Below are 24,117 nucleotides of genomic sequence, written 5' to 3' on the forward strand. Positions count from 1 at the left end.
TTTTGAGTAATTATTTCGAGATCAGAGTCTCACAGGGACTTTTCTACCTGGGCTGGCTTTGAACTGCAAACCTCAGATCTCAGCCTCCTGAGTAGTTAGCATGACAGGTTGTGAGCTACTGGCACCAAGCCTCATTTAGAATTTTTATATCCATCTTCACAAGAGATATTATAGTTTTCTTGTAATGTTTGGTTATGGTAGTAATAAAATGAGCTACGAAATATCCCTTTCTTGTTTATTTTTTGGAAGAGTTTGTGAAGAACTGGTGTTAATTTTTTAGACATCTTAAAGAAGTTATCAATAAACTATGGATCTGAGATTTTTTTTGTGGATAGGTGTTTTTTGGTTTTATTTCTCTCTCTCTCTTTCTCTGTCTCTTAATCCTGGGGCTTGAACTCAGAGCCTGGGCATTCCCTAGCTTTTTTGCTCAAGGCTAGTGCTCTGCCACTTGAGCCACAGCTCCACTTCTGGCTTTTTGGTGGTTAACTGGAGCTAAGAGTCTCATGGACTTTGCTGTCCTGGCTGGCTTTGAACTGTAATCCTCAGATCTCAGCCTCCTGATTATCTGGGATTATAGGCATCAGCCACCAGCGCCTGGCTATATTCTTTTGTGTATCATCACTATGGTTTGAAGTTAGGGCTTCACACTCATTAGGCAGGTGCTCTACCACACGAGGCCCTGGTTTTGTTTTATTAAACTACTGATTCTGGCTGGGCGCTGGTGGCTCATGCCTGCAATCCTAGCTACTCTGAAGGCTGAGATCTGAGGATCGCCATTCAAAGCCAGTCCAGGTAGAAAAGTCTGTGAGACTCTTATCTCAAATTAACCACCAAAAAGCTGGAAGTGGTGCTGTGGCTCAAGTGGCAGAGCACTAGCCTTGAGCTGAAGACCCAGGGACAGCACCCAGGCCCAGAGTTCAAGCCCCACAACAGACAAAAAAAATAAAAAAATTACTGATTGTGGAGTTGGGGTGTTGCTCCACAGCAGAGAGCCTGCCAAGAAGGCAGGCCCATGGGGCTGGGAAGGTAGCTCAGTGGTAGAGTGCTTGCCTCGCGTGCATGAGGCCTTGGGTTCGATTCCTCAGCACCACATAAGCAGAAAAAGCAGAAATGGTGCTGTGGCTCAAGTGGCTAGCCTTGAGCTGAAGAGCTGAGGGATGGCACCCAGGTCCAGAGTTCAGGCCCCACCACTGACAAAAAAAAAAAGCAGGCCCTAAGTTTAAATCCCAATACGCTCTCCTCAAATTTACTAATTCAATCTTGTATTAGCTCTATTTTTATTTACTTAATCATTTGAAGTAGCTTATTCTAGAAGCTGTATCTATTTTATCTAAGTGTATAGTTGTTGGTATTATTCAGTTATATCATCTTTTATTTTTGTAAGGCAGTAGGAATGTCTTTTCTTTTATTCCTAGTCATTTGAGTCTTTTTTTTTTGCTTTTGTTGATCATTTCAAATCATCAATTTTTATTTATGCCAACTGACTCTATATTTTTTTCCTACTCTTATATTAACTTCTATCTTTATTAATTTTCTTCCTTCTACTTGTTTTGGCTTTGGTTTGTTATTCTTTTCCTAATATTCTAAACGGAAAATTAAGTAATTGGTTTGAGACTCTTTTGTGGTGGTTCTGGCTGAATACCAGGGAAGTGTATTCAGTTGATCCCCACTTGAGCCATGACCACCCCCCCCTTCTTGTTTTAGTTATTTCTTAGATAGGACTGCATGTTTTTTGCCTGCACCAACCTCTGTCCATGATCGTTCCATGTCTATTTCCCACATGGCTGGACTTACAAGTATAAAACACCATGCCCAGTTTATTCTTGAGATAAGGTCTTGATCATTTCTTTTTGCTTGGGCTGGCTTTGAGCTATGAACTCCCAACCTCTGCTTCCTATATAGTTGGGACTATAGGCATATGCCACCATATCTAGCTAGAACTCTTTATTCACCTCAAAGTGTTTTAGGGTCTTTTGATCCACTGGTTATTTAAGAGCATGTTAATGAATTAGTAAATTCCCCAAATTTCTGTTACTGATTTCTCCTTTCTGGGGAGTAGGTGGGAGATAGTCCTGGGGCTTTAATACAGGGCCTGGAGCTATCCCTGAGCTTCTTTTGCTAAAGGCTAGCATGCTACCATTTGAGCCACACCTCCACCTCTGGCTTTTTTACTAGTTAATTAGAGATAGAGAGTTTCATAGACTTTTTTTGCCCAGGCTGGCTTCAAACTAGATCCTCAGATCTCAGCCACCTGAGTAGCTACAATTACAGGTTGTGAGGTTACAACGCTCCATTTCTGGTTTCTAATTTTACACCATTGCAGTTGGATAACATACTATGTATAATTTTCAATCTTCTGAGTTTATTGAGACTCATTATATGGCCTGCCATCTGGTCTGTCTTGGACGATGTCCCGTAAGTACTTCAGAACATGTATTTTGCTGCTGTTGATCCTCTGTCTAGTTGTTGTATCTGCTCCTGTCTGTGGATATTGATGTATCCATCCATTTCTTTCTTCAATGTCAGTTTCTATCCCATGTTTCTTGGGGGCTCTGAGGTTAGGTACAGCTGTTGTATTTTCTAACATGGAGCACCTCTCTGTGTTCTTCTGTTTTTCTTCATCTCTGTCTCTTTTTGACCACTCTTGCCTAACAACATTCCATGCTGCTGTCTCCATGTCTTGGGTTTTCCCAACCTATCCTATGTTTACATGGCAAAGTGGGATCCATGTAATGATCATTTTCTAAGTTCTTATGTGTTTCCAACAATTAAAACTAAAACCTTTCTGCACTTTGATGCATAAAAACATGACAATGTATTCCTAACAACTGACCACAACCATCACAACTGCGGAGGAAACCATATGTGCTGAGCCCTCAAGGGAAGAAAGCCCGTGCTGACACAGACCACAGCCTCACGTGAGCTGCTATCTATCTATGCAGAGGAGAGACCATGTAGTCTCCAGTTCACTCCTATCCTTATCCCAAACAGGAGCTATGGTGGTTCGCTACAGAAACAATGACCTGGTCTGGCATGAGAAGAGTAAGGGCAGCCTGGGCCCAATGAACCGCATGAACCCCTACAGGGTAAGGAGAAGGAAATGAATGGGAATTGGTACTCTATGTGAGAGTGTGCTGAAAGCTCAGGCTAATTAAACTAACAGCAACCTGCCAATCCTAACATTAATTAAGAATATTCAATGATGGCCAGATTACTGTTGAGAGAAAGAAAATCTGAAACTCTTAACATGGACACATACTTTTGAGCCATTAGATATAATCATATGTTTAGGCATTTTAGGATGAGAAAAACTAAGAGACTAGTGCCAAACCTACAATGTTCTGAGTTCTCAAAAAACAGCCTCATTTCTGTGAAGCAGTGTAGAGGTGACACTAAGTTGCTTCACTGTGGGGACAGGCGGTGCTCAGTCTATAGTCCAAGCTGGCCTGAACGCTACATAGCCAGGTGAAGCTGGAACTTGTAAGTCTGCTTCTGCCTCCCAAAGGCTAGGATTACAGACATGTACCTCATGCCTGGCTCTTAAAGCAGTTCGTTCTATCTATTCTCCATTTTCCTTATTATACACATTAAAACCTAATATTCTACTCATCACATAAGTTAGAGGTGACTTCATTATTTATATTATCCTATCAAACATTTATGGACGTTACCAAAAAACTACACACATACTTACATCAAAGGTAAAACAGTAAGATCAAAGGTATTTTTAAAAGTTTTTATAGAACAGATCAACCATTCAAATACAAGTTCTAAGAAATACTATGTTATAGATTTTTTTTAAAGCACAATTAAGATTGTATACAGCATTAAAGTTCAATTTTATGTAGACCAGTTCCTTGGGAAGTTGAGGCAATAGGATCACTTGAACCAGGAGATCAAGTCCAATCTGGACCACACAGATAGAGGATCCTGTTCTGGGGGAAAGTAGTGTAATAAAAATCGATATAGCTTTGAGAACAGAAAGATGATACTGTTAACTATGAGAATGTGCTAACTTGTTTTGATGACAAAAAGAACAATCCACATTGCAAACTGGAAAGAATTGCTGCCCCACACCAGAATGAGAACAGAGATAGATGACATGTACATACATCTGCTTGACCTCCTCTCCACTGTGTTTCTGCCAGTCTTCAGGGTATCCTTGCCCGTGTGCTGTAATTTTGATTGATTCTGCTGATGGTCATTAGACAACTTGCCTCCATTTCTCCTGCCATTCACCACCATGTTCTTGGATTCTCCCAACCACTTCATACCCACAGACAGCCTGACCCAGGTGCATTTAGTCACTCTCTTCAAATAGCTTAGAGAATAACTGCAATGTTCTCTCCTAACAGAAACAAAAGATGAAAAACAAAACAAAATGGAGGTAAATACATGAACGACCATGCTAAATAGACCGTAAGAAAGATACATGACTGAAATTAACTTAATAATTATGTCTCCACACTTTTATAAACTGTCATGGCTCCTTCAACCATGTCATAGGATCCTGGACTACATGTCCCAGACTTTACAAAGCATATTATGTAAGGCAGAAATTCATTTGGACTTATTTGGCCCAACAAATATTTATCTTTCAGTTACCAATCAATAAGAATTATCTTTGCCTTATATGCTGATACCTATGTATAGTTCTATAATTTGCTCAAATCGTTTATTTTGGTAATGGTCTATGAACTCTATTAATAAATTTATAAGGAAATTACCTCTTTTGTCCCAAGGAAATTTTATAAAAGGCACATAGGCAAGCTTTTGTCCACCATGGTAAGGGCCTACTATTATGCTAGCTATCACTCATAACTTACAGCATAAGAAAACTATAAACTAAATTTAATAGAGGGACAAGAATAAGGCATATAAAGGACTATGCATCTTTTTTTTCTTTTTCTTTTTACTGTTAGTTTGAAGTCACTGTTGAAGATATTTAAGTACCAATGTACAAGTATCAAAGTAGTGACTACATGGGAATCCTGCCTTATGGTTGGTGCCTTAACAATGGCAGCAATACCAAGAGACTATGATATCTTTGGTAATGAAGAGATGCCCTCACAATCTTTATTTTAATTAGATGGAGTTGAGAACTGAATGGTTTGGGTAGTGAGGGATATAATTTATAAAGAACTTTGCAAATGAGGGTTTCATGGATGTTTGCTACTAAATGGATGAGAAAAAAAAAAAGATATCCGTGATAGTGCTTTATGAAGGAATTTTTTTTTTTGGGGGGGGGGGTCTGGTAGTGGGGCCTGAACTCTGGGCCTGGGCGCTGTCCCTCAGCTCTTCAGCTCAAGGCTAGCGCTCTACTACTTGAGCCACAGCGCCACAGTCCGGCTTTTTTCTTTTTTGTTTATGTGGTGCTGAGGAATTGAACCCAGGACCTCATACATGCAAGGCAAGCACTCAACCACTGAGCCACTTTCCCAGCCCTTTATGAAGGAATTTTGGAGGTGTCACTCAGTGGCTGAGTGGCTGCCTAGCAAATATGAAGCCCTAAGTTCACACCCCAGTACTACACACACACACACACACACACACACACACACACACACACATACACACACGCACGCACATACACACACATACACACACGCACAGTGCAGAGTGAACTAAGGCTAGGGATGTAGCTTAATGGCAGAGCACTTGAATGGCATGCCTGAGGCCCAGGAATTAATCCCCAGCAACTTCCCCTCCCCCGCCACACACAAATTTAAAGTAAAAAGGCCTAAAGGCCTAAAGGGGTCACAGAGCCTGAACTCTGGGGCTAGGCACTGTCCCTCAGCTCTTCTGCTCAAGGCTAGCACTCTACCACTTGAGCCACAGCACCACTTCTGGCTTTCTCTGCTTATGTGGTGCTGAGGAATCAAACCCAGGGCCTCATGCATGCGAGGAAAGCACTCTACCATGGAGTCACCTTCCCAGCCCCTAAAGGTCTTTTTAAAGGAATTACAAAAATAAAGACCTTCTAGCTAACAGCAACTCCTTCAACATACAGAATGTGCAGTGTGTGGCCACACACTCAAGCCCATGTAATCAATCTGCAACAGAAACTTGCAACAGCACTTTTTTGTGTGTGTGTGTGTGCGCGCTAATCCTAGGGTTTGAACTCAGGACTTAGGCATTATCCTGAGCTTGTTTGCTCATTTGAATCATTGGAACCACAGCTCCACTTGCAGTTTTTTAGTGGTTAATTGGAGATAAAGGTCTCACAGACTTTCTTGCCCAGGCTGGCTTCAAACCATGATCCTCAGATCTCGGCCTCTTGAGTAGCTTATAGGTATGAACCACAGCACCCTGCTGCAACAGTACGTTTATCCAAGGGTCTCTAAACTACAAGAAACATAGTCAATTCCCTTTACCTTATTTAAGCACAGAAAAGTAAACGTGGTCAGTTCCTGGGGGAGACGACGCTGACCTCACACATATAAGCATGTGTCCTACTACTGAGCTTCACTCCCTGGAAATGCTTATCTGGATGTGCCTCAAAACTCCAAACAAACACAAACCCTCAGAATTCTTTGTGTGAATTCACAGTAAGATAAAATGTGCATGTGAGCAACATGATCAAATGAAAGGTAAAAGAATATCGGACTAAGGTTAAGGATAGTCTTTCAATTGACCTCTAATATCAGTTTTTTTTTCATGATCCCTTTTCTATTTAAATTCAATTTATATTCAGCTTTTAATGTGCTTGTCTTTTTTTTTTTTTTTTTTTTTTTGCTTTATGTTTAAAACTTCTCTCTTTTTTTTTTTTTTTGGCCGGTCATGGGGCCTGAACTCTGGGTCTGGGCACTGTCCCTCAGCTCTTCAGCTCAAGGCTAGCGCTCTACCACTGGAGCCACAGCGCCACTTCCGGCTTTTTCTGTTTATGTGGTGCTGAGGAATCGAACCCAGGGCCTCATGCTTGCAAGGCATGCACTCTACCGCTGAGCTACCTTCCCAGCCCAAACTTTTCTTTCTCTCTCTCTCTCTCTCTCCTTTTCTTTTGCCAGTCCTGGGGCTTGAACTTAGGGCCTGAGCACTGTCCCTGAGCTTCTTTTGCTCAAGGCTAGCTAGCACTCTACCACTAAGCCACATTCCCTGTCAAAACCTTTTTTTTTTTTTTGCCATTTATGAGGCCTGAACTCTGGGCCTGGGCACTGTCCCTCAGCTCTTCAGCTCAAGGCTAGCACTCTACTTGAGCCACAGCGCCACTTCTGGCTTTTTCTGCTTATGTGGTGTTGAGGAATCAAACCCAGGGCCTCATGCATGCAAGGCAAACACTCTACCACTGAGCCACCTTCCCAGCCCTGTCCAAAACTCTTTATTGTTATAATAAAGGTGAAGGGTTACATGTACATAAGTCAGGTAATGAGTACATTTCTTTTTGGACAATGTCATCCCTTCCCTCATTCTCTCCCAGTAATTGTGCTTGTCTTTTGATTCTTCTTATAGGCTTCATTAAACCCACAGGGCATCAGTGCTGCTCAGATTCCAAGAAAGGGCAAGTAAGACTACATCATATATAAGCCAAACAAAATTTCTGTGCCATAATTTTTCTTTAAGTTTTGATATGTTTCTTGCCTGATAGACAATAAAATGGGTAAGCAAACTTATTCTTTCAACACTAGCACTTGCATCCCCTAGAAGTCCCATTAAAACAGCAATTTTACTCAGAGGAAATTCTATCCACCTAATTTTTCCTAAGAAGTAGGAAAAGTCCATCAACACAGCATTTCAACATTACCACAGTTCAGCCCATTAAGCAGAACAGAGGCTGAGATCCAGTATAGTTTATACTTATTTCAACTAAATGTGGGTTATCGGTCGAAATAGTAAGAACTATCATTTGGGTCTCATACATATGGTGGCAGATGACTACTACTGCTTCAGCAGAAGGCCCGCAGTGTACCAGGCATCTCACAGAGTGAGGTGGAGGCACTAACACGAGTGTGTGTGCATGTGTCCAGACACATACTGTCCATGTGTGTGTAGAACAGCGGGCAAAAAGGCAAAAGACCTTACCCACCAAGCTCACAGATGAACACTGTATAATTTTATGAAAGTAATTGTAATAAAGTCATCAATAATTTGGCTGGGTGCTGGTGGCTCACACCTGTAATCCTAACTATTCAGGAGACTGAGATCTGAGGATCACAGTTTGAAGCTAGCTCTGGCAGAAAAGTCCCCATGAGACTCTTATCTCCAATTGACCACTCAAAAACCGGAAGGGAGCTGTGGCTCAAAGTAGAAGAGCACTAACCTTGAGCAAATTGCTCAGGAACCGCGTCCAGGCTCTGAGTTCAAGCCCTACGACTGACCAAAAAAAAGGTCATCAATAATCGAGGAGTTATCTATCAAGTTTTAGGTAAACATTCTTCATTACCAGTCATCCTTTTGCTGCCTGGACGAATGTGGAATCTGTTCTTTCATCTTTCCTATAGGACGCCAAAAGCTATCCAATCAAGACTAATGCACGCTAAGAAGGAGCAGGAGTTAAGACATCCGTTGAAGTGAGATCTAAAGGCTTCATGGCCATAGAGAAATGTCTCATTGGTCATGGCTGGCTGACAATATCTGAATGTTAACTACTGAGTATATTTAGAAGTATAACTTATTCTCTCAATTTTATTCCAAAACTGGCAGGAAAAAAAAGAAAGTAGTACTGGCCACTCCTTAAGTGGCCTAGTATCCTAGGCCATCATCTCTGTTCTGTTCATCTCTTTCTCGGTTCTGATTTCCCAATATAAAAATGTCAGAAAAGTTTTAGAAAGCCCTACATTCCAGATGCCAGTGCTGCAGACACTGAGGGTGCAGTGGGAAAGAACAAGGCTTCGGCCCTCATCCATGATATACAAGAGTCTCATATTTTTGGGACTTCAACTGAAAAAGTAAGAAATACTTTGTTAGGAAGAAACTTACTAGTAATGAAGCACACTGGAGAAAGTAAAGCAGTAAACATGGCAGAGAATGTTTCAGGTAGAGGAGGTGATCGCAGCTTTTTCTAGGAGCACTAAAGGGAAGCTGGCAGCAATTGGAAGTGTTCACTAGGTCAGAGGAGGTAAGTGCCAAGGCAGAGGCTGCAACAGCCCAGGAGCACAACTGAGACTTAGGCACATCCTCTGGATGACCTGAAAAGCAGAAGACTGAAAGGACTGGCTGTGGTCTTTCTCTTCCTCTTCTGGTCCCCAGTGCTTTGGAAACCACACAAACCAGTTCCAAAAGTGGCACAGAAATGCCATCAAGAAATCGGATCAGCCGGGCGCCAGTGGCTCACACCTGTAATCCTAGCTACTCAGGAGGCTGAGATCTGAGGATCACAGTTCAACACCAGCCTGGGCATGAAAGTCTGTGAAACTATTATCTCTAATAAACCACCAGAAGGGGCTGGGAAGGTGGCTCAGTGGTAGAGTGCTTGCCTTGCATGCCTGAGGCCCTGGGTTGGATTCCTCAGCACCACATAAGCAAAAAGAAAAAAAGCTGGGGGTGGGGAGAGGTGTGGCTGGGAAGGTGGCTCAGTGGTAGAGCGCTTGCCTTGCATGCCAGAGACCCTGGGTTCGATTCCTCAGCACCACATAAGCAAAAAGAAAAAAGCCGGAAGTGGTGCTGTGGCTCAAGTGGTAGAGCGCTAGCCTTGAGCTGAAGAGCTGAGGGACAGCGCCCAGGCCCAGAATTCAGGCCCCATGACCGGACCCAAAATAAATAAATAAATAAAAAATAAGCCACCAGAAAACCGTAAGTGGCGCCATAGCTCAAGTGGTAGAGTGTTAGCCTTGAGCTAAAGAGCTGAGGGACAGCACTCAGGCCCAGAGTTCAAGCCCCACGACTGACAAAAAAGAAAGAAAGAAAGAAATCTGATCACAGCGGGGCGCCAGTGGCACACGCCTATAAGCATAGCTACTCAGGAGGCTGAGATCTGAGGATCTCAGTTCAAAGCCAGCCCAGCAGCAAAGTCCAAGAGACTCTTATCTCCACTAAACCACTCAGAAAAACGGAAGTGGCGCTGTGGTTCAAGTGGTAGAATGCTGGCCTTGAGCTAAAGGGGTGAGGGACAGTGCCCAGGCCGAGTTCAGGCCCCATGACCGACAAAGAAAAAGAAAGAAAGAAAGAAAGGGGGGGGGGGTAAGAGGTAGGGAGGGAGGGAAAAAAAAAAAAGAAACCTGATCACAAAGAATCTCTTAAGGGGGTAGAACCCCAAGGAGAAAAAACAAGAAGGGCTTTAAGATGCAGCCAAACAATGCCAAGGCCATGAGAGCACATGTAAAGCTGTCAAGCCCTCATAAAGCCCAAAGAGGCCAACAGATGCAAGCTCCAGCATCCTGCCCACATCACCCACCAAGTCCTGGAAGCATATCTGCATCTATACTGCCAAGGGTCACAGGTTCCACCTGCCCAAGGCCAAAGGCCAACCTGCAGCTCCAGCTTCCACTCTGACTCAAACTCCTGCTCTGCTTAGGATCCCAAAGTTGTCCAACCCCCAATGAAGGCTCCATCGTAATGTAAGGATGGCTGAATGGTATGACACCCTGGCTGCCATGTGCCGGGGGCTGGTTGTCCTATGTTGTTTCTACAGAGAATAACAGGGTCCAATTTGTCTTTTGTTTTTTTTCCAGTTTTGTGTGAGTGAGAGAGAGAGAGAGAGAAAGAGGGAGGGAGGGAGGGAGAGAGAGAGAGAGAGAGAGAGAGAAAGAAGAGTGTGTGTGTGTGTGAATACTGGGGCTCAAATGTAGGGCCTTTTACTCTCCAGATATTTTGCTTGCAGTAGGTGCTCTACCACTTGAGCTCCACTTTCAGCATTTTGCTAGATCATTAGTGGTAAGTCTCATGGACTTTCTGCCCAGGCTGGCTTCAGTGCACGATCCTCAGATCTCAGCTAGGATTATAGGTGTGGGCCACTAGTCCCAGGCTCTAACTCAGTTTCAAAGAACCAGTGTGGCAGCCTGCTATGTGAAGAGTTCACAAATGAATACTTTGCCAGAAGCTACTACTGGGGGATTTGAGCTTGGTGTCTAGCATTTGCCTAACAAGTGCTACACTTGAGCCATGGCCCCTCCCATAAGTTAATACTTTAAAAACTAAATTGTAATGACAGCTAGGTGTTGGTGGCTCCTGCTGGTAATCCTAGCTACTCAGGTGGCTGAGACCAGGAGGATGGCAGTTCGAAGCCAGTCTAGGCAGAAAAGTCTGAAGACTCTATCTCCAATTAACTAGCAAGAAAGACTAGACTGGAGCCAGACTGGCTATCAAGTGGTAGAGTGCCAGCCATGCACGAAAAGAAAAAAAAAAAAAAAAAGCCAAGTGAGAGCTTGAGGCATCAAATTCAAGCCCAAAATCAAAGGGGAACAGGGAGTTATAATAAAGCCACTAATAATTTCTAGAACAAGACAAAGGAGAGAAATGGATAACTCTAACAAATGGAAGAACTAGTGGGCTTGCAGCAGCACAGAGGGAAGGTGTGGGTTTCAGGGTCCTTACTGCAGGTTTTACTGACAAAGCCCCTGCTCACACTGAAGTGGAAGTGAGAAGTGACAGAGAGGACTCAAATGTGCTTCCAAAGAACAGAATTCATGAACACAAGCAGGTGGCAAAGACTGTAGGAAGGTCACATCTGGTTATTTCTGAGGTTCAGGTAGAGTAGGCAGCTGATACAGGCCTGGGGTATAGGAATCTAGGGCCAGAGCACCAATGAAGTAATGAAGGAGAGAATGGGTGAAGTCCAAGAACTGAGGGGACCCACTGATCATGCAGTCAAGATAAGCACAAAGCGGCCAGAACAATGAAAAGGGGCAATCAGCAGGGAAGGAGGGGAGCAAGAGCAAGCCCGGGACAGTGCTTCAAGAAGGGATCAAGCTGGGCAAAGGCTACAGAGGCCCAGCAAGTACATCTCTCTAAGTCTTAACTTCTGGATGGGACATGATGACAGAGCCCTGTTCAGAAACTAACAAATGTCTACATGAGACAATGCCTTGACACGCGGGCTGAGGAATACAGCAGGCTTTTGCTTCATACACAGCAGCAAACAAGTTTCACATGCCAGAAGACACTGAGCTTTGTCTTCTAAGTATTTTTAGAGACTAAGTGAACTCTCTGGATTGAGTACCATAGGTCATATGAATGAAGAATGGAGTGAAACTCCAGGGCCTTGGCCCTCCATATGTGTGTGCTCACTGCAGCTCTAAGGAAACAGAACAGTGATTAGGCTCTGAGACAGGCAGCAGTGTTCCTCAGAGGCTGACACCACTGACATCACAGGAGAAGAAGTGTGTAGGTCACATTCTAGTGACAAACACCAACATGAGGGTGGAGGGTAACTTAGGATCAATGCGAAAACACCCTGAAAAGCTTGTATTCATGGACATATTTAAAGAGTTAAGAGGAGCCAGTTATAGGTGTTTCGCCTGTAAGCTTCTCAGACGCTGAGGCTCGAGGATGGATGTTTGAAGCCAGACCAGTCAGGAAGTCTATGACTCTAATCTCCAATTAATTACCAAAAAGCTGAAGTGGAACGGTAGGTCAGGTGGTAGAGTACTAACCTTGACCAAAAAAGCTAAGGGATAATGCCCAGGCCTTGAGTTCAAGCCACAGTATGGACACCAAAAACAAAAACAGGTGGCTGTGGTGGATTTGTAATTCTAGCACTCTGGAGACTGTGAGTTCAGGGCCAGCCTGGACTACATTGTGAGACCCTGTCTCCTCATTACATCATAATAGCACTAAAAAGAAGAAAACCACCCAATACCACCAGGTGCAGTTTCAACCAACACTATCAACATCTATCTTTAGGAGGGTCAGATGACTTAAAATTTGTGTGTGTGTGTAAGTATCTGGAAACACAAAAACCTCAATAGTTTCACGAGTTTCAGAAGCAAGTGTAGCTATCTCGAGGGAAATGTGCCAGTTCACATGATGTGCTTGCTCTACGCCCACGGTGACAGGTTGTTAACATGTCAATCCCTTCTCTTCACAGTCTCTTTATAGGAGTACACACTTTCAATAGGTTTTTGTTTTTTCTTTTTTTGGGTGGGGGGGGTCTGTTGTGGGGCTTGAACTCTGGGCCTGGGCGCTGTCTCTTTAGCTCTTCAGCTCAAGGTGCTATGCCACTTGAGCTACAGCACCACTTCTGGTTTTCTGGTGGTTTATTGGAGATGAGTCTCAAGGACTTTCTGCCCAGGCTGGCTTTGAACCCTGATCCTCAGATCTCGGCCTCCTGAGTAGCTAGGAGTGTGTGAGCCACTGGCAACTGGTTTGCATAGCTTATCTTAAGAGAAATTACCCAGTGGTAGGGAAATACTCCCCAAGTGGTTGAAAAATAAAACTGAACACACATTTTTTTAAAAACAAGTTCTAACTTGTTAGAGGACAATAAATCTTTATTTAAAAAAGTGAAAGCAAATGGTTCAGTCACAATTTGATAAGAAAACAATATACCAAACGGTTATCAAATCAGTATTATTTCTGGAGAATAAAATGATAAGCAAAATTTACAGAACATATACTCAATTTTTCAAAGTGAACACGTGTTGCTTTTGTAATTAAAAAAAAATAAAGAGAAATAAAGACAAAAGCAAAACAGGTTGGTAGCTTCCTACCACGGAGCCTGGGTCGCTTCTAAAGGGCTTGCTAGGGCTGGGAAGGTGGCTCAGTGGTAGAGCGCTTGCCTTGCATGCATGAAGCCCTGGGTTCGATTCCTCAGCACCACATAAGCAAAAAGAAAAAAGCCGGAAGTGGCGGTGTGGCTCAAGTGGTAGAGCACTCACCTTGAGTTGAAGAGCTGAGGGACAGTGCCCAGGCCCAGAGTTCAGGCCCCACAACCAGACCCAAAAAAAAAAAAGCAATAAAAAAAAATAAAGAGCTCACTAGCCCTGCTCAGTGCTCTGCAAACTTCCTAGATGTCCATGTCAGATGCTTTAACCCCTTCCATTTTTCATGGTGCTCATTACAGCCATATCCACTCCTGTAATTACTTGAAATATCTGCCTCCCTCACTGCAGCATAACTAGGTAAGGTACATATGTTTACTACTGGAGCCTCGTACAAGACTGGTCACAATACAGGTCTATTCATATCATACCCTGTATGTGGTATGAATAAAATCTAAAAGCTATATCTTATCCCAACTGATTATTTAAAAATTCCTCCAAATCTAAAATTACAGAGGAATTCCACATATATCAAGGAATTTCATATCAATCTTTACCAACAGCTATTCTACCAAGTCCATCTACAATCAATGTATACTCAAGTCTCTGTGGAGTCCTAAAGCAGTAACTCTAGAGACCAAGCCAATATAAGAGGCCCTGCAACGCTGTCATAAGCAGCTATGATCGATATCCCATAATGAGACTGTAATAGTTTGACAGGGCAATTGCTCAGTTGCCAATATGCTAGAGAACTACCATGGGGGGAAAAAAACTACCATGAATTCATGTTCATATCTGACCCTTATTTCTGTTCAGAAAAGTCTCAGCCTGGTAACAGTGGTTCTCATCTGTAATCCTAGCTGCTGAGGAGTCTGAGACTTGTAGATCAAAGTTTGAAGCCAGTCCACGCAGGAAAGTTTGTGAGACTCTTATCTCCAATTAAATCACAGAAAAATCAGGAGATGTCAATGGGGCTCAATGGTAGGGTACTAGCCTGAACAACAGAAGCTCAGAGACAGAACACAGGCCCAGAGTTCAAGCCTCAGGACTGGCAAAAAACAAAAATAAGAAAAAAGTCTCACTCTTTTTTTTTTTTTGGTCGGTCGTGGGGCTTGAACTCTGGGCCTAGGCGCTGTCCCTCAGCTCTTCAGCTCAAGGCGAGCGCTCTACCACTTGAGCTACAGCGCCACTTCCAAAAGTCTCACTCTTAAGAAGCTAGATAACCTGTCCGAGTAGCCTTCCGAAAGCCTCGTAAGTTCACAATTATACCTCTACCTAAGGCAGAGCTGTCTCACTGTAAAACTAGAACTGTCTCACTGGAAGACTGGAGCTGTCAGGCTAACTCAAATGCCAACTGGATATCTAGCCTTATCAACTCAGTAGCAAAGAACTGGTCTCTCCATGCTTGCCAAATAACAACAATGTCCAAGTTATTATCTGGTTACCATTCCTGCTTTTCTTCTCTAGCTCTGCAGGGTCTCAAGCTCAGCTGCATTGTGTTTCTGCTACTCAATAGTTCTCCCAAAGCCCCACACGTGGTCACACCCTCATCTGGACCACCAGGAGATACAGGCCTGCAACCAAGGACACTTCAATAGCACCCCATCTGCTTCCCTTTCAGAATAAAATGATGGCTGGAGATACCATCATAAACTTCCAAACCACTGATCTGATCCTGGTAAACTGGTTGAGCTAAGTCATCTAAAGGAGACAATGAGAGCCTGGAAACAGAGCCCAATTTTATCAGCCCCTAATCTTTGGGATCTGTGACAGTTATCTTATAGGAAAAGCATCTCTGAAGATATTATTAAGGATTTTGTGCTAAAAGAGACCTACCTGGATCACACCTAAGTGGTCCTTAATGCCATCACAAATGCCTTTATACGAAAGCCAGAGAAGCCAGATGCCAGCTACTCAGGAGACTGAAATCTGGCCAGAAGCCAGGCAGAAAAGTCCCTGAGACTCTTAGCTCCGCTAAACTACAAAAAAGCTGTAAGTGTAGCTGTGGCTCAAGTGGTAGAGCACTAGCTTTGAGCAAAAAGACTCAGCCCTTAGTTCAAGTCTCAGGACTCACACACACACACATGCAGACAGAGGGAGAGGAAGAGGAGACTGGACATCATACAGAAGATCAGAGGCACAGACTAGAGCCAAGCAGCCACCAGAAACTAGAAGAGACAAGCATGAGATTCTCCTCTACAGCATACAGACCCAGTGAAACTGCAGTTGCACTTTAGGTCTCTGCAATTGTGGGAGAAGACATTTCCATTGCTCTAAGTTACCATGTGTATGGTTATACTTGCTACAATAACCCTGGGAAGCAACTGCAGAGACCATGAAAATCAAGGAAAAGTGTTTCCCAGTTACCACATTCCAGAAATATATAAAATTCCAACACATACAAAAAAAAAAAATCACAACATGTTTAAAATAAGGGTACCTAGGGGAGGAATTCAAAGGCCTAACTCCTTTAATCAATTAAAGTACTGTTTACCAAAACCAATACCAGGAAGTGGAAATATATTTTGGGAGGGTACAGGAATAGGTGAGCAAATGTACTCATTATATTCAATATGTATTATGTAAAAAATGAACTATGTGATTTGAGGGTAGGGTGGGGAGGGGAAAACGGGGGTGGGGGGAGGAAAGATGGAAGGAGTCACACTGATTGATGCACTCACAAACTGACTTAGGGAACTGTAACCCCTTTGTGCAATTACTTAACAACAGCAGTAAAATTAAAATAAGGATATTTAACTTTTTGAGTTGCCTGTCCACGCAGGCCCCAAGCCCCCGCCCCCCAACCTGGCACTTCAGCTCTGAAACATAGCTACAGCCTGGCGATGGTGGCTCATGCCTGTAATCCTAGCTACTCAGGAGGCTGAGATCTGAGGATCACGGTTCAAAGCCAGCCCGGGCAGGAGAGACCGTGAGACTCCTATCTCCAATAAACTACCAGAAAACCGGAAGTGGCGCTGTAGCTCAAGTGGTAGAGCGCTCGCCTTGAGCTGAAGAGCTTAGGGACAACGCCCAGGCCCAGAGTTCAAGCCCCACCACCGACAAAAAAAAAAAACATAGCTACAGATATATAGATTATATTTTTTTGTGTTAGTCCTTGGGCTTTGAACTCAAGGCCGGGTGCTGTCCCTGAGCTTTTGTGTTCAAGGCTAGTGTTTTACTACTTGAGCCACAGCTCCACTTCTGCCCTTTTTTGGGTGCTGAATTGGAGATAAGAGTCTCACAGACTTTCCTGCCTGGGCTTTAAACTATGACCCTCAGATCTCAAATGCCTGAGTAACAGGATTACAGGCATGAGCCATGCCAAGTCCCTGGCTGAATTTAAAAAATAAAACTAGCTAGCCAGGCACCCGTGGCTCATGCCTGTAATCCTAGCTACTCAGGAGGCTGAGATCTGAGGATTGTGTGGTTCAAAGCTAGCCCTGGCAGGAAAGTCCATGAGACTCTTATCTTCAATAAACCACCAGAAGACCGGAAGTGGTGCTGTGGCTCAAGTGGTAGAGCATGCGCCTTGAGCTGAAGAGCTGAGGGACAGTGCTCAGGCCCAGGGTTCAAGCCCCATGACTGAAAAAAAAAAATGTGTAATTGACAGATAGGCAGTCACATCGCCACTTCCAGTTTTCTGGTGGTTTATTGGAGATAAGAGTCTCAAGGAGCTGGGCGCCAAGTGGCTCATGTCTGAAATCCTAGCTACTCAGGAGGCTGAGATCTGAGGATTGTGGTTCAAAGCCAGCCCAGGCAGGAAAGGCCATGAGACTCTTTTTTTTTTGGTCCAGTCGTGGGGCCTGAACTCTGGGCCTGGGCACTGTCCCTCAGCTCTTCAGTTCAAGGCTAGCACTCTACCACTTGAGCCACAGTGCCACTTCCAGCTTTTTTCTTTTTGCTTATGTGGTGCTGAGGAATCGAACCCAGGGCCTCAGGCATGCAAGGCAAGCGCTCTACCACTGAGCCACCTTCCTAGCCTATCCATGAGACTCTTATCTCCAATAAACCACTAGAAAACTGGAAGTGGCGCTGTGGCTCAAGTGGTAGAGCACTCGCCTTGAGCTGAAGAGCTGAGGGACAGCACCCAAGCTCAGAGTTCAAGCCCCACGACCAGCAAAAACAAAAAAAAATAGTCTCTGGGCAGGAAAAGCCCAGGCTGGCTTTGAACCACCATCCTCAAAGCTCAAACTCCTGAGTAGCTAGGATTATAGGCTAGAGCCAATGGTGCCCAACAAATTATACATTTTTTTGGGGGGGGGGAGGTGCCAGTCCAGGTTTTTGGTGGTTAACTGAAGATAAGTGTCATAGACCTACCTCCTCTGGCTGACTTCGAACATGATCTTCAGATCTGTCTCTTGAGTGGCTAGGTTCACTGGCTTGAGCCACCAGCACCTGTCTCAATTATACACCTTAACTATTAATCCACTTTGCTGAGCCAACTGCTATCTTCCTTAGAAGTATTATTGTTGAACATTTTTCTATTTATGTAGTTACAATAGTAACTATTTTGATAGAATTTGAATTTTTCATTTAGCAAAACATTTTAGATAGCAAAACACCCACTAATGGTTAAGTTTACGATGAAACGTCTGCAGTATTTGGCTAACAATCTAGTCAGACATGGAACATGGAATAAACTCTCCAAATGCCCCAGTACAAAAAAACACTGCTTTATAGTTCTTTATGCATTGCATTCAGGTTTGCCTTTTTTTTTTTTTTGTCATATCGGGCTGGGCACTGTCTCTGCACTTTCTTGCTCAAGTCTAGTGCTCTAACTTGAGCCACAACCTCATTTCTGGCTTTTTGGTGGTTAATTGGAAATAAAGTCTCAAGGACTTTCCTGCCCAGGCTGGCTTCAAATTGAAACAGGATTCTCAGATCTCATCCTCCTGAGCAGCTAGGATTACAGGTGTGACCCATTGGTGCCTCGCTCACATTTAATATGGTTTGCAATGGTTTTCATTAAAGAAAGACTTCCTGTCTCTAACAGTTTTGGTTTTGTTTTGAAAGTCTTGATATTTTTAAAATAAAAGTGTTAGCTGATGTGACTGGAGGAAAAAAAAAAACCATAAAATCGCAAAAACCCATGGGAAAACAACTAAACACCTGTTGTCTCTCCATGTGACCCACATGCTTACCTAGTAGTAACTACAAACAAAATCAAGACTTCTTCTGTTAGCTCTGCAGGACCCAGCCAGCATCTCAATTTTCTAGAAAGACTCCACCTACTGCCAAATGTTTGTAAGTACAATCTCTATACCCCACAGTTTCTGAAATAATCAATGATTCTTGGGCTGGATTTTACAGGTCATGATGGAGTCTGCCAGGCACTGGATTACCCTAGAGGCAGCCTACACTGCGACCAAGTATAAACTTTTGGAGTCAAAACACCAGGGTACTGCCAGACACTGTGGCTCAAGCCTGTAATTCCAGCTACGCAGGAGGCTAAGATCTGAGGAAGTCCATGAGACTCTTCTCTACAATTAACCAGCAAAATAATAGAAGTGGAGCTATAACTCAAACAGTAGAGTGTTTCCTTAAGCAAAAAAGCTCAGGCAGACTAGGAATGTGACTTAGTGGTAGAATGCCTGCCTAGCATGCATGAGGCCCTGGTTCAATTTCTTGGTACTACATAAACAAAAAAATTAGTAAAATTAATTTTTTCAAAAAAGCTCAGGTACAGCACCCATGTCCTGAGCTCAAGGTTCAGGCCGGCATGCATACACGCACACGCATGCATACACACACACACACACACACACACACACACACACCAGCACCAGAGACCTACTCTACCTTCATCTACTACTTCTACTGTGTGACATAAGTCATCTGATCTAAAACCTCATCCATGAAATGAGAAAAACCCATCCCCTAGGTTTGGCACACAGACTAAGTGAAAAGAAATTATAAAGACTTCCAAGCGACTAAAGCAAAAAGCAAAAGGAGGAGGGGGAAGAAATATCAGAAATTAACTCCCACAAGAAGTCACATTATGTCCTTCATTTAAAAAAGAACAGTCAGAGGCTAGGCATAGTGGCTCATGCCTGTAGCCCTAGCTTCTCCAGAGGCAGAGACTGGGAAAGGAGGATAGCAATTCATGGACCGCCTGGGCAAAAAAATTCCCAAGACTCCTTCAATCAATAAAAGCTGAGTGCACAAGTGTGCAAGTAGGCAGGACGTGTTTTAAATAGGAAGATCCAAGTCCAGCTCAGCCCAGGTGGTAACTTGAGACCCTATCTCAAAAATAACCAGAGCAATGAAGGCTCGGCTCTCGTCTGCCTAGCAAGTAGCAAGGCCCTGGGCTCAATGGCTCACGAATCTGAAATCTCAGCTACTTGGTAGGCAGAAATTAAGGCCAATCCAGGCGTAAAGCGAGTGGAAAGCTCATCTCAACCAGTAGCTGGCAGGTGATGTGTCTTGTCATCCCATCTACGCAATATGCAGAAGGATTAAAGTCCAGGCTAGATCAGGCAAAAACTAGAAAGACTCTGAAAAATAAAGTAAAAAGAATTGGGGATATGGCTCAAGGGGTAGGCTGCCTGCTTAGCAAGCTCAAGTTCCTCAATTCAACATCTAATATGTTGCCGAGCAAAAGAGAAAAAGAAATGAATACAAGAAATAGCATATTTTACGTTTCCCACTGCTCCTAAAGAGAAAGAGTGTGACTCCTGGCAACAATGTACATAATTAAGCCATACCAAACTGCCCCTCACTACCAACAGAGACAATGGGTTTTTACAGAACTCAGTTGTGTATCTGGTAAAATGCATTTTTTTCTAAAGAAAAAAAAAACACCAACAAATAAAACAGCTTCTCTATTCATTCTATCATTTAATAGAAAAAAAAGACTTACTCTATAAAGTAGTTTTTTCTTGACTAAACAGATGAGACATTGGAAAATGTCCCCAATTGTATTTTAGTGTATTTCTGGTGGCAGACCATGAGATTAGAGACAGGATAGTTAAGAAAATAAATGTAACAATACACTGGATGGGAAGGGAGAACACCTGTAAACCTCTAAATCCAGCATGACAAACCTGGACAGAGAAGATACAGGTGGTGCGGAACAGAGTCAAGTATCTCTAGGGGAGGCAAAAGTTTTAGTGTGGGGCTGGGAAGGTGGCTCAGTGGTAGAGCACTTGCCTCGCATGCATGAGGCCCTGCGTTCAATTCTTCAGCACCACATAAGCAGGAAAAAAAAACAGAAGTGGCACTGTGGCTCAAGTGGTAGAATACTAGCTTTGAGCTGAAGAGCTAGGGGACAGCGCCCAGACCCAGAGTTCAAGCCCCATGACCGACCCAAAAAAAAAAAAAAAAGAAGAAGAAGAGTTTTAGTGTGGAAGCCTGCAAGATTGCCCTGAACGGAGTCAGGGAGTATTGAAGAATGGCTTTGAAAGGAAGATGAGAAACTTTGGGTTTGCTGAATTTGGGGAAGAGGGCACCACTCAGAAGTTGTACGATGTTAGAACTAAAGGGGGAAACAAGCCGGGCGCTGGTGGCTCACGCCTGTAATCCTAGCTACTCAGGAGGCTGAGATCTGAGGATCACGGTTCAAAGCCAGCCCTGGCAGGAGAGACCGTGAGACTCCTATCTCCAATAAACCACCAGAAAACCAGAAGTGGCGCTGTAGCTCAAGTGGTAGAGCGCTCGCCTTGAGCTGAAGAGCTGAGGGACAGCGCCCAGGCCCAGAGTTCAAGCCCCACGACCGACAAAAAAAAAAAAAAAAGGGGGAGGGAACAGATGGGAGGAAGAGTAACATTAATAAAGGGCTTTCCAGCATTTCAACATTATCTCAATTCATTTCAGAAAGTCTTAAATTACTAGAAACAGGCTCAGCTGAACATAGAAGTGCATGCCTGTAATCCCAGCTACTAAGGCAGGAGGTTTTTGAGTTAAGAGGCCAACTTGAGTTACATAACAAGATTGCCTCAAAACAGACAAATAGCCGGGCACCAGTGGCTCATGCCTATAATCCTAGCTACTCAGGAGGCTGAGATCTGAAGATCACTGTTCAAAGCCACCATGGGCCAGAAAGTCCATGAGACTCTAATCTCCAATTAACCACCAGAAAACCAAAGGCGGTGCTATGGCTCAAAGTGGTAGAACACTAGCCTTGAGCTGAAAAAGCTCAGGGACAATGCCCAGGCCCTCAGTTCAAGCCCCATGACTGACCAAAACAAAGAAAAGGAAATCAAAATTGAGCAAGAGGCACACACTGGAAAATGGCTAGGTCTTGCAAAGTAACCCTCCATGTATGGTGAGTGTCTGGGCATAGGTGTGTTAAGGATCTAGCTCAGTGTCCAACAGGGAGCAAACTGTGAGGACCTGAGACCGCTGTCCTGGCACAACAGAGACTTTATCTCGTGCTCTGGATAGTCTCACATGACTGCTCTACAATCACCTAAGAGCAGTGCCAATCATTTCACCTGCCCCGTTCCATGCAATCACACTCTGGCCTTCTAACACATACACAACACTACTGCTGCATCCCTATGTTACCAAGGAGAAGAATTATCAGAAGATTAGGAAAAAATTAGGCCAATGCCAAATTGAAAGACTGCACCACGTTTTTCTTTTTGTAAAGTCAGTGTCTTAAACTTGCTAGGCAGCTGCTCTACCACTGAAGCCAATGTCCTAGTGATGTTGCAGCCAGGATCAGAGGTATGACAGTATGCCAGTTCAGTGACTGAGACGGGATCTTGCTCACGTTTTGCCCAATCTGGTCTGGGACCTCAAGCTCCGCATCCGTGTAGCTGGAATTAGCCATGGCCTGCCACGCTCAACTAGAAAACTGTACACTCTTGCATATGTCACATATAAAAGATGGCAATACAACCCTTGACCCAAACCAATTTTGTATACATTATTCCTCATTTGAAGATTAAAATCATGTCAGAATAGAAATGGTTCCTCATTTCATGGAGTACAATGTGGGAAGAGAATCAAATACGTGTGTAATAAATTTTAGTAAGAGCTGTAAGAGCAACAAACAGTATGTTAGGAAAAAGAATACAGTAACAGACTTAAAACTGGATCATCAGGGGAATAAATCAAGTATAAAGTCAAAAGGATCACCACGTTGGGGTCGAAAACACTTTTCATATCTACTTCTATCCACCAAATACCTTCCAAGCTCTAAACTGGCTAGCAGCTGAATGAGGCCTGTTTTCATTTCTCCTTTAAGGGAGACAAGCTTTCCCACAGTTTCTCTAAGCCTAGACTCCCCTGGCTCACTGGCCCAAGGTCCATCCACCCTCACTCCACCTGGGGACAACTCTACCTTCCTAAGAACAGGTTAGTTTCTGCTGAAAATAGATACTTCTCCCTATGATACAACAGAAGCATTGCCCTGGAAACAAAAATATCCCTCGGAGATCATTAATACACACACTATTTCACCTTGTTATATAAATCAGATGAAACACCTCATTCCGTAAAGAATCCGACACAGCATTTATCAAGAGTCTACTAGGAGCCAACAGGCACTGTTCATGGTGCTGGAATAGTGGTCCTGGCAAGGGAAACGCTAGAGGGCGCACGAGAGCTTCCGCTTCAGGAAAAAGTAGCAGAGCTACTGATTTTAGCCAAGGGAAGCATGTGAAAGAGCATCTGAAGAACAAGGTGGAAGGATACAAAGCCCAGGGACCATTCGGTGAAGGAGCCCTGTGGGTAAGATCCAAGGGACTATCTGTGGGCATCGTTATTGGTGACCAGGTGTCTTATAAAGGTGGCACAAGCTGGACCCATGTCAGGCATTACTGGAACACAGGTATTGTTTCTTACTCTAATAATCCTTCAATATCGCCTAGAGCTGCAAAACATGTAGTTTGTCTCGATCAGACACTAGCTAGCCCCAACTCAGCCTGTCTGTGCCCAGAGACTGTGAGTGACCAAGCTGGTTTAGTTGTTCTAGGAAACCTCTGGCACTATGAAAGGATACGTTGGCGCAGAGAGGAGTTTAAAGGCTCAACAACTGGGAAAGCACTGTCTTGTCCCTCTTGTGAGAGTGTTTCTGAGATCATGAAGATGAATGGTAAGTGCATTTCATTCAATCACCAACCACATAAATGACAATACAGGGTTGGGAATGTGGTAGAGTGCTTGCCTAGCACACATGAAGCCCTGGGTTTGATACCTCAGTACCATATAAACAGAAAAAGCTGAAGTAGCACTGTGGCTCAAGTGGTAGAGCACTAGCCTTGAGCAAAAGAAGCTCAGGGACAGTGCCCGAGTGAAAGCACCAGGATTGGCTAAATAAACAAAATGACAATGCATTCTAACTTACTGACTGAATAGTATGAGAATCATCCACCTAAAAAAGGTTTAAAAAGGAAAAACAAGCTATCATTAGATGCTAACATGATTACAAAAATAAACTGAGCCGGGCACTGGTGGCTCATACCTGTAATCCTAGCACTCAGGAGGCTGAGATCTGAGCATTGCAGTTCAAAGCCAGCCCAGGAAGGAAAGTCCATGA

The 24,117-nt window shown here is 43.7% G+C and overlaps 1 protein-coding gene across 6 annotated transcripts in view; it reads right to left on the minus strand.

Annotated features, from left to right (window-relative positions):
* Positions 1-24,117, minus strand: part of Kmt5b (lysine methyltransferase 5B) — a 62,847-nt gene that overhangs the window by 33,776 nt on the left and 4,954 nt on the right. For 5 of the 6 annotated variants that reach the window (XM_042675839.1, XM_042675838.1, XM_042675840.1 and 2 more), the window contains exon 2: positions 4,113-4,348. The exons of the other annotated variant lie outside the window; for it this stretch is intronic. In XM_042675839.1, coding sequence (XP_042531773.1) covers positions 4,113-4,348 — 236 coding nt within the window. The remainder of the gene's footprint in view (positions 1-4,112; positions 4,349-24,117) is intronic. 6 annotated transcript variants of the gene reach the window in all.

Source organism: Dipodomys spectabilis, unplaced genomic scaffold, assembly GCF_019054845.1.
Source record: "Dipodomys spectabilis isolate Male_0828 unplaced genomic scaffold, ASM1905484v1 ptg000030l, whole genome shotgun sequence".
NCBI classification, from domain to species: Eukaryota; Metazoa; Chordata; class Mammalia; order Rodentia; family Heteromyidae; genus Dipodomys; species Dipodomys spectabilis.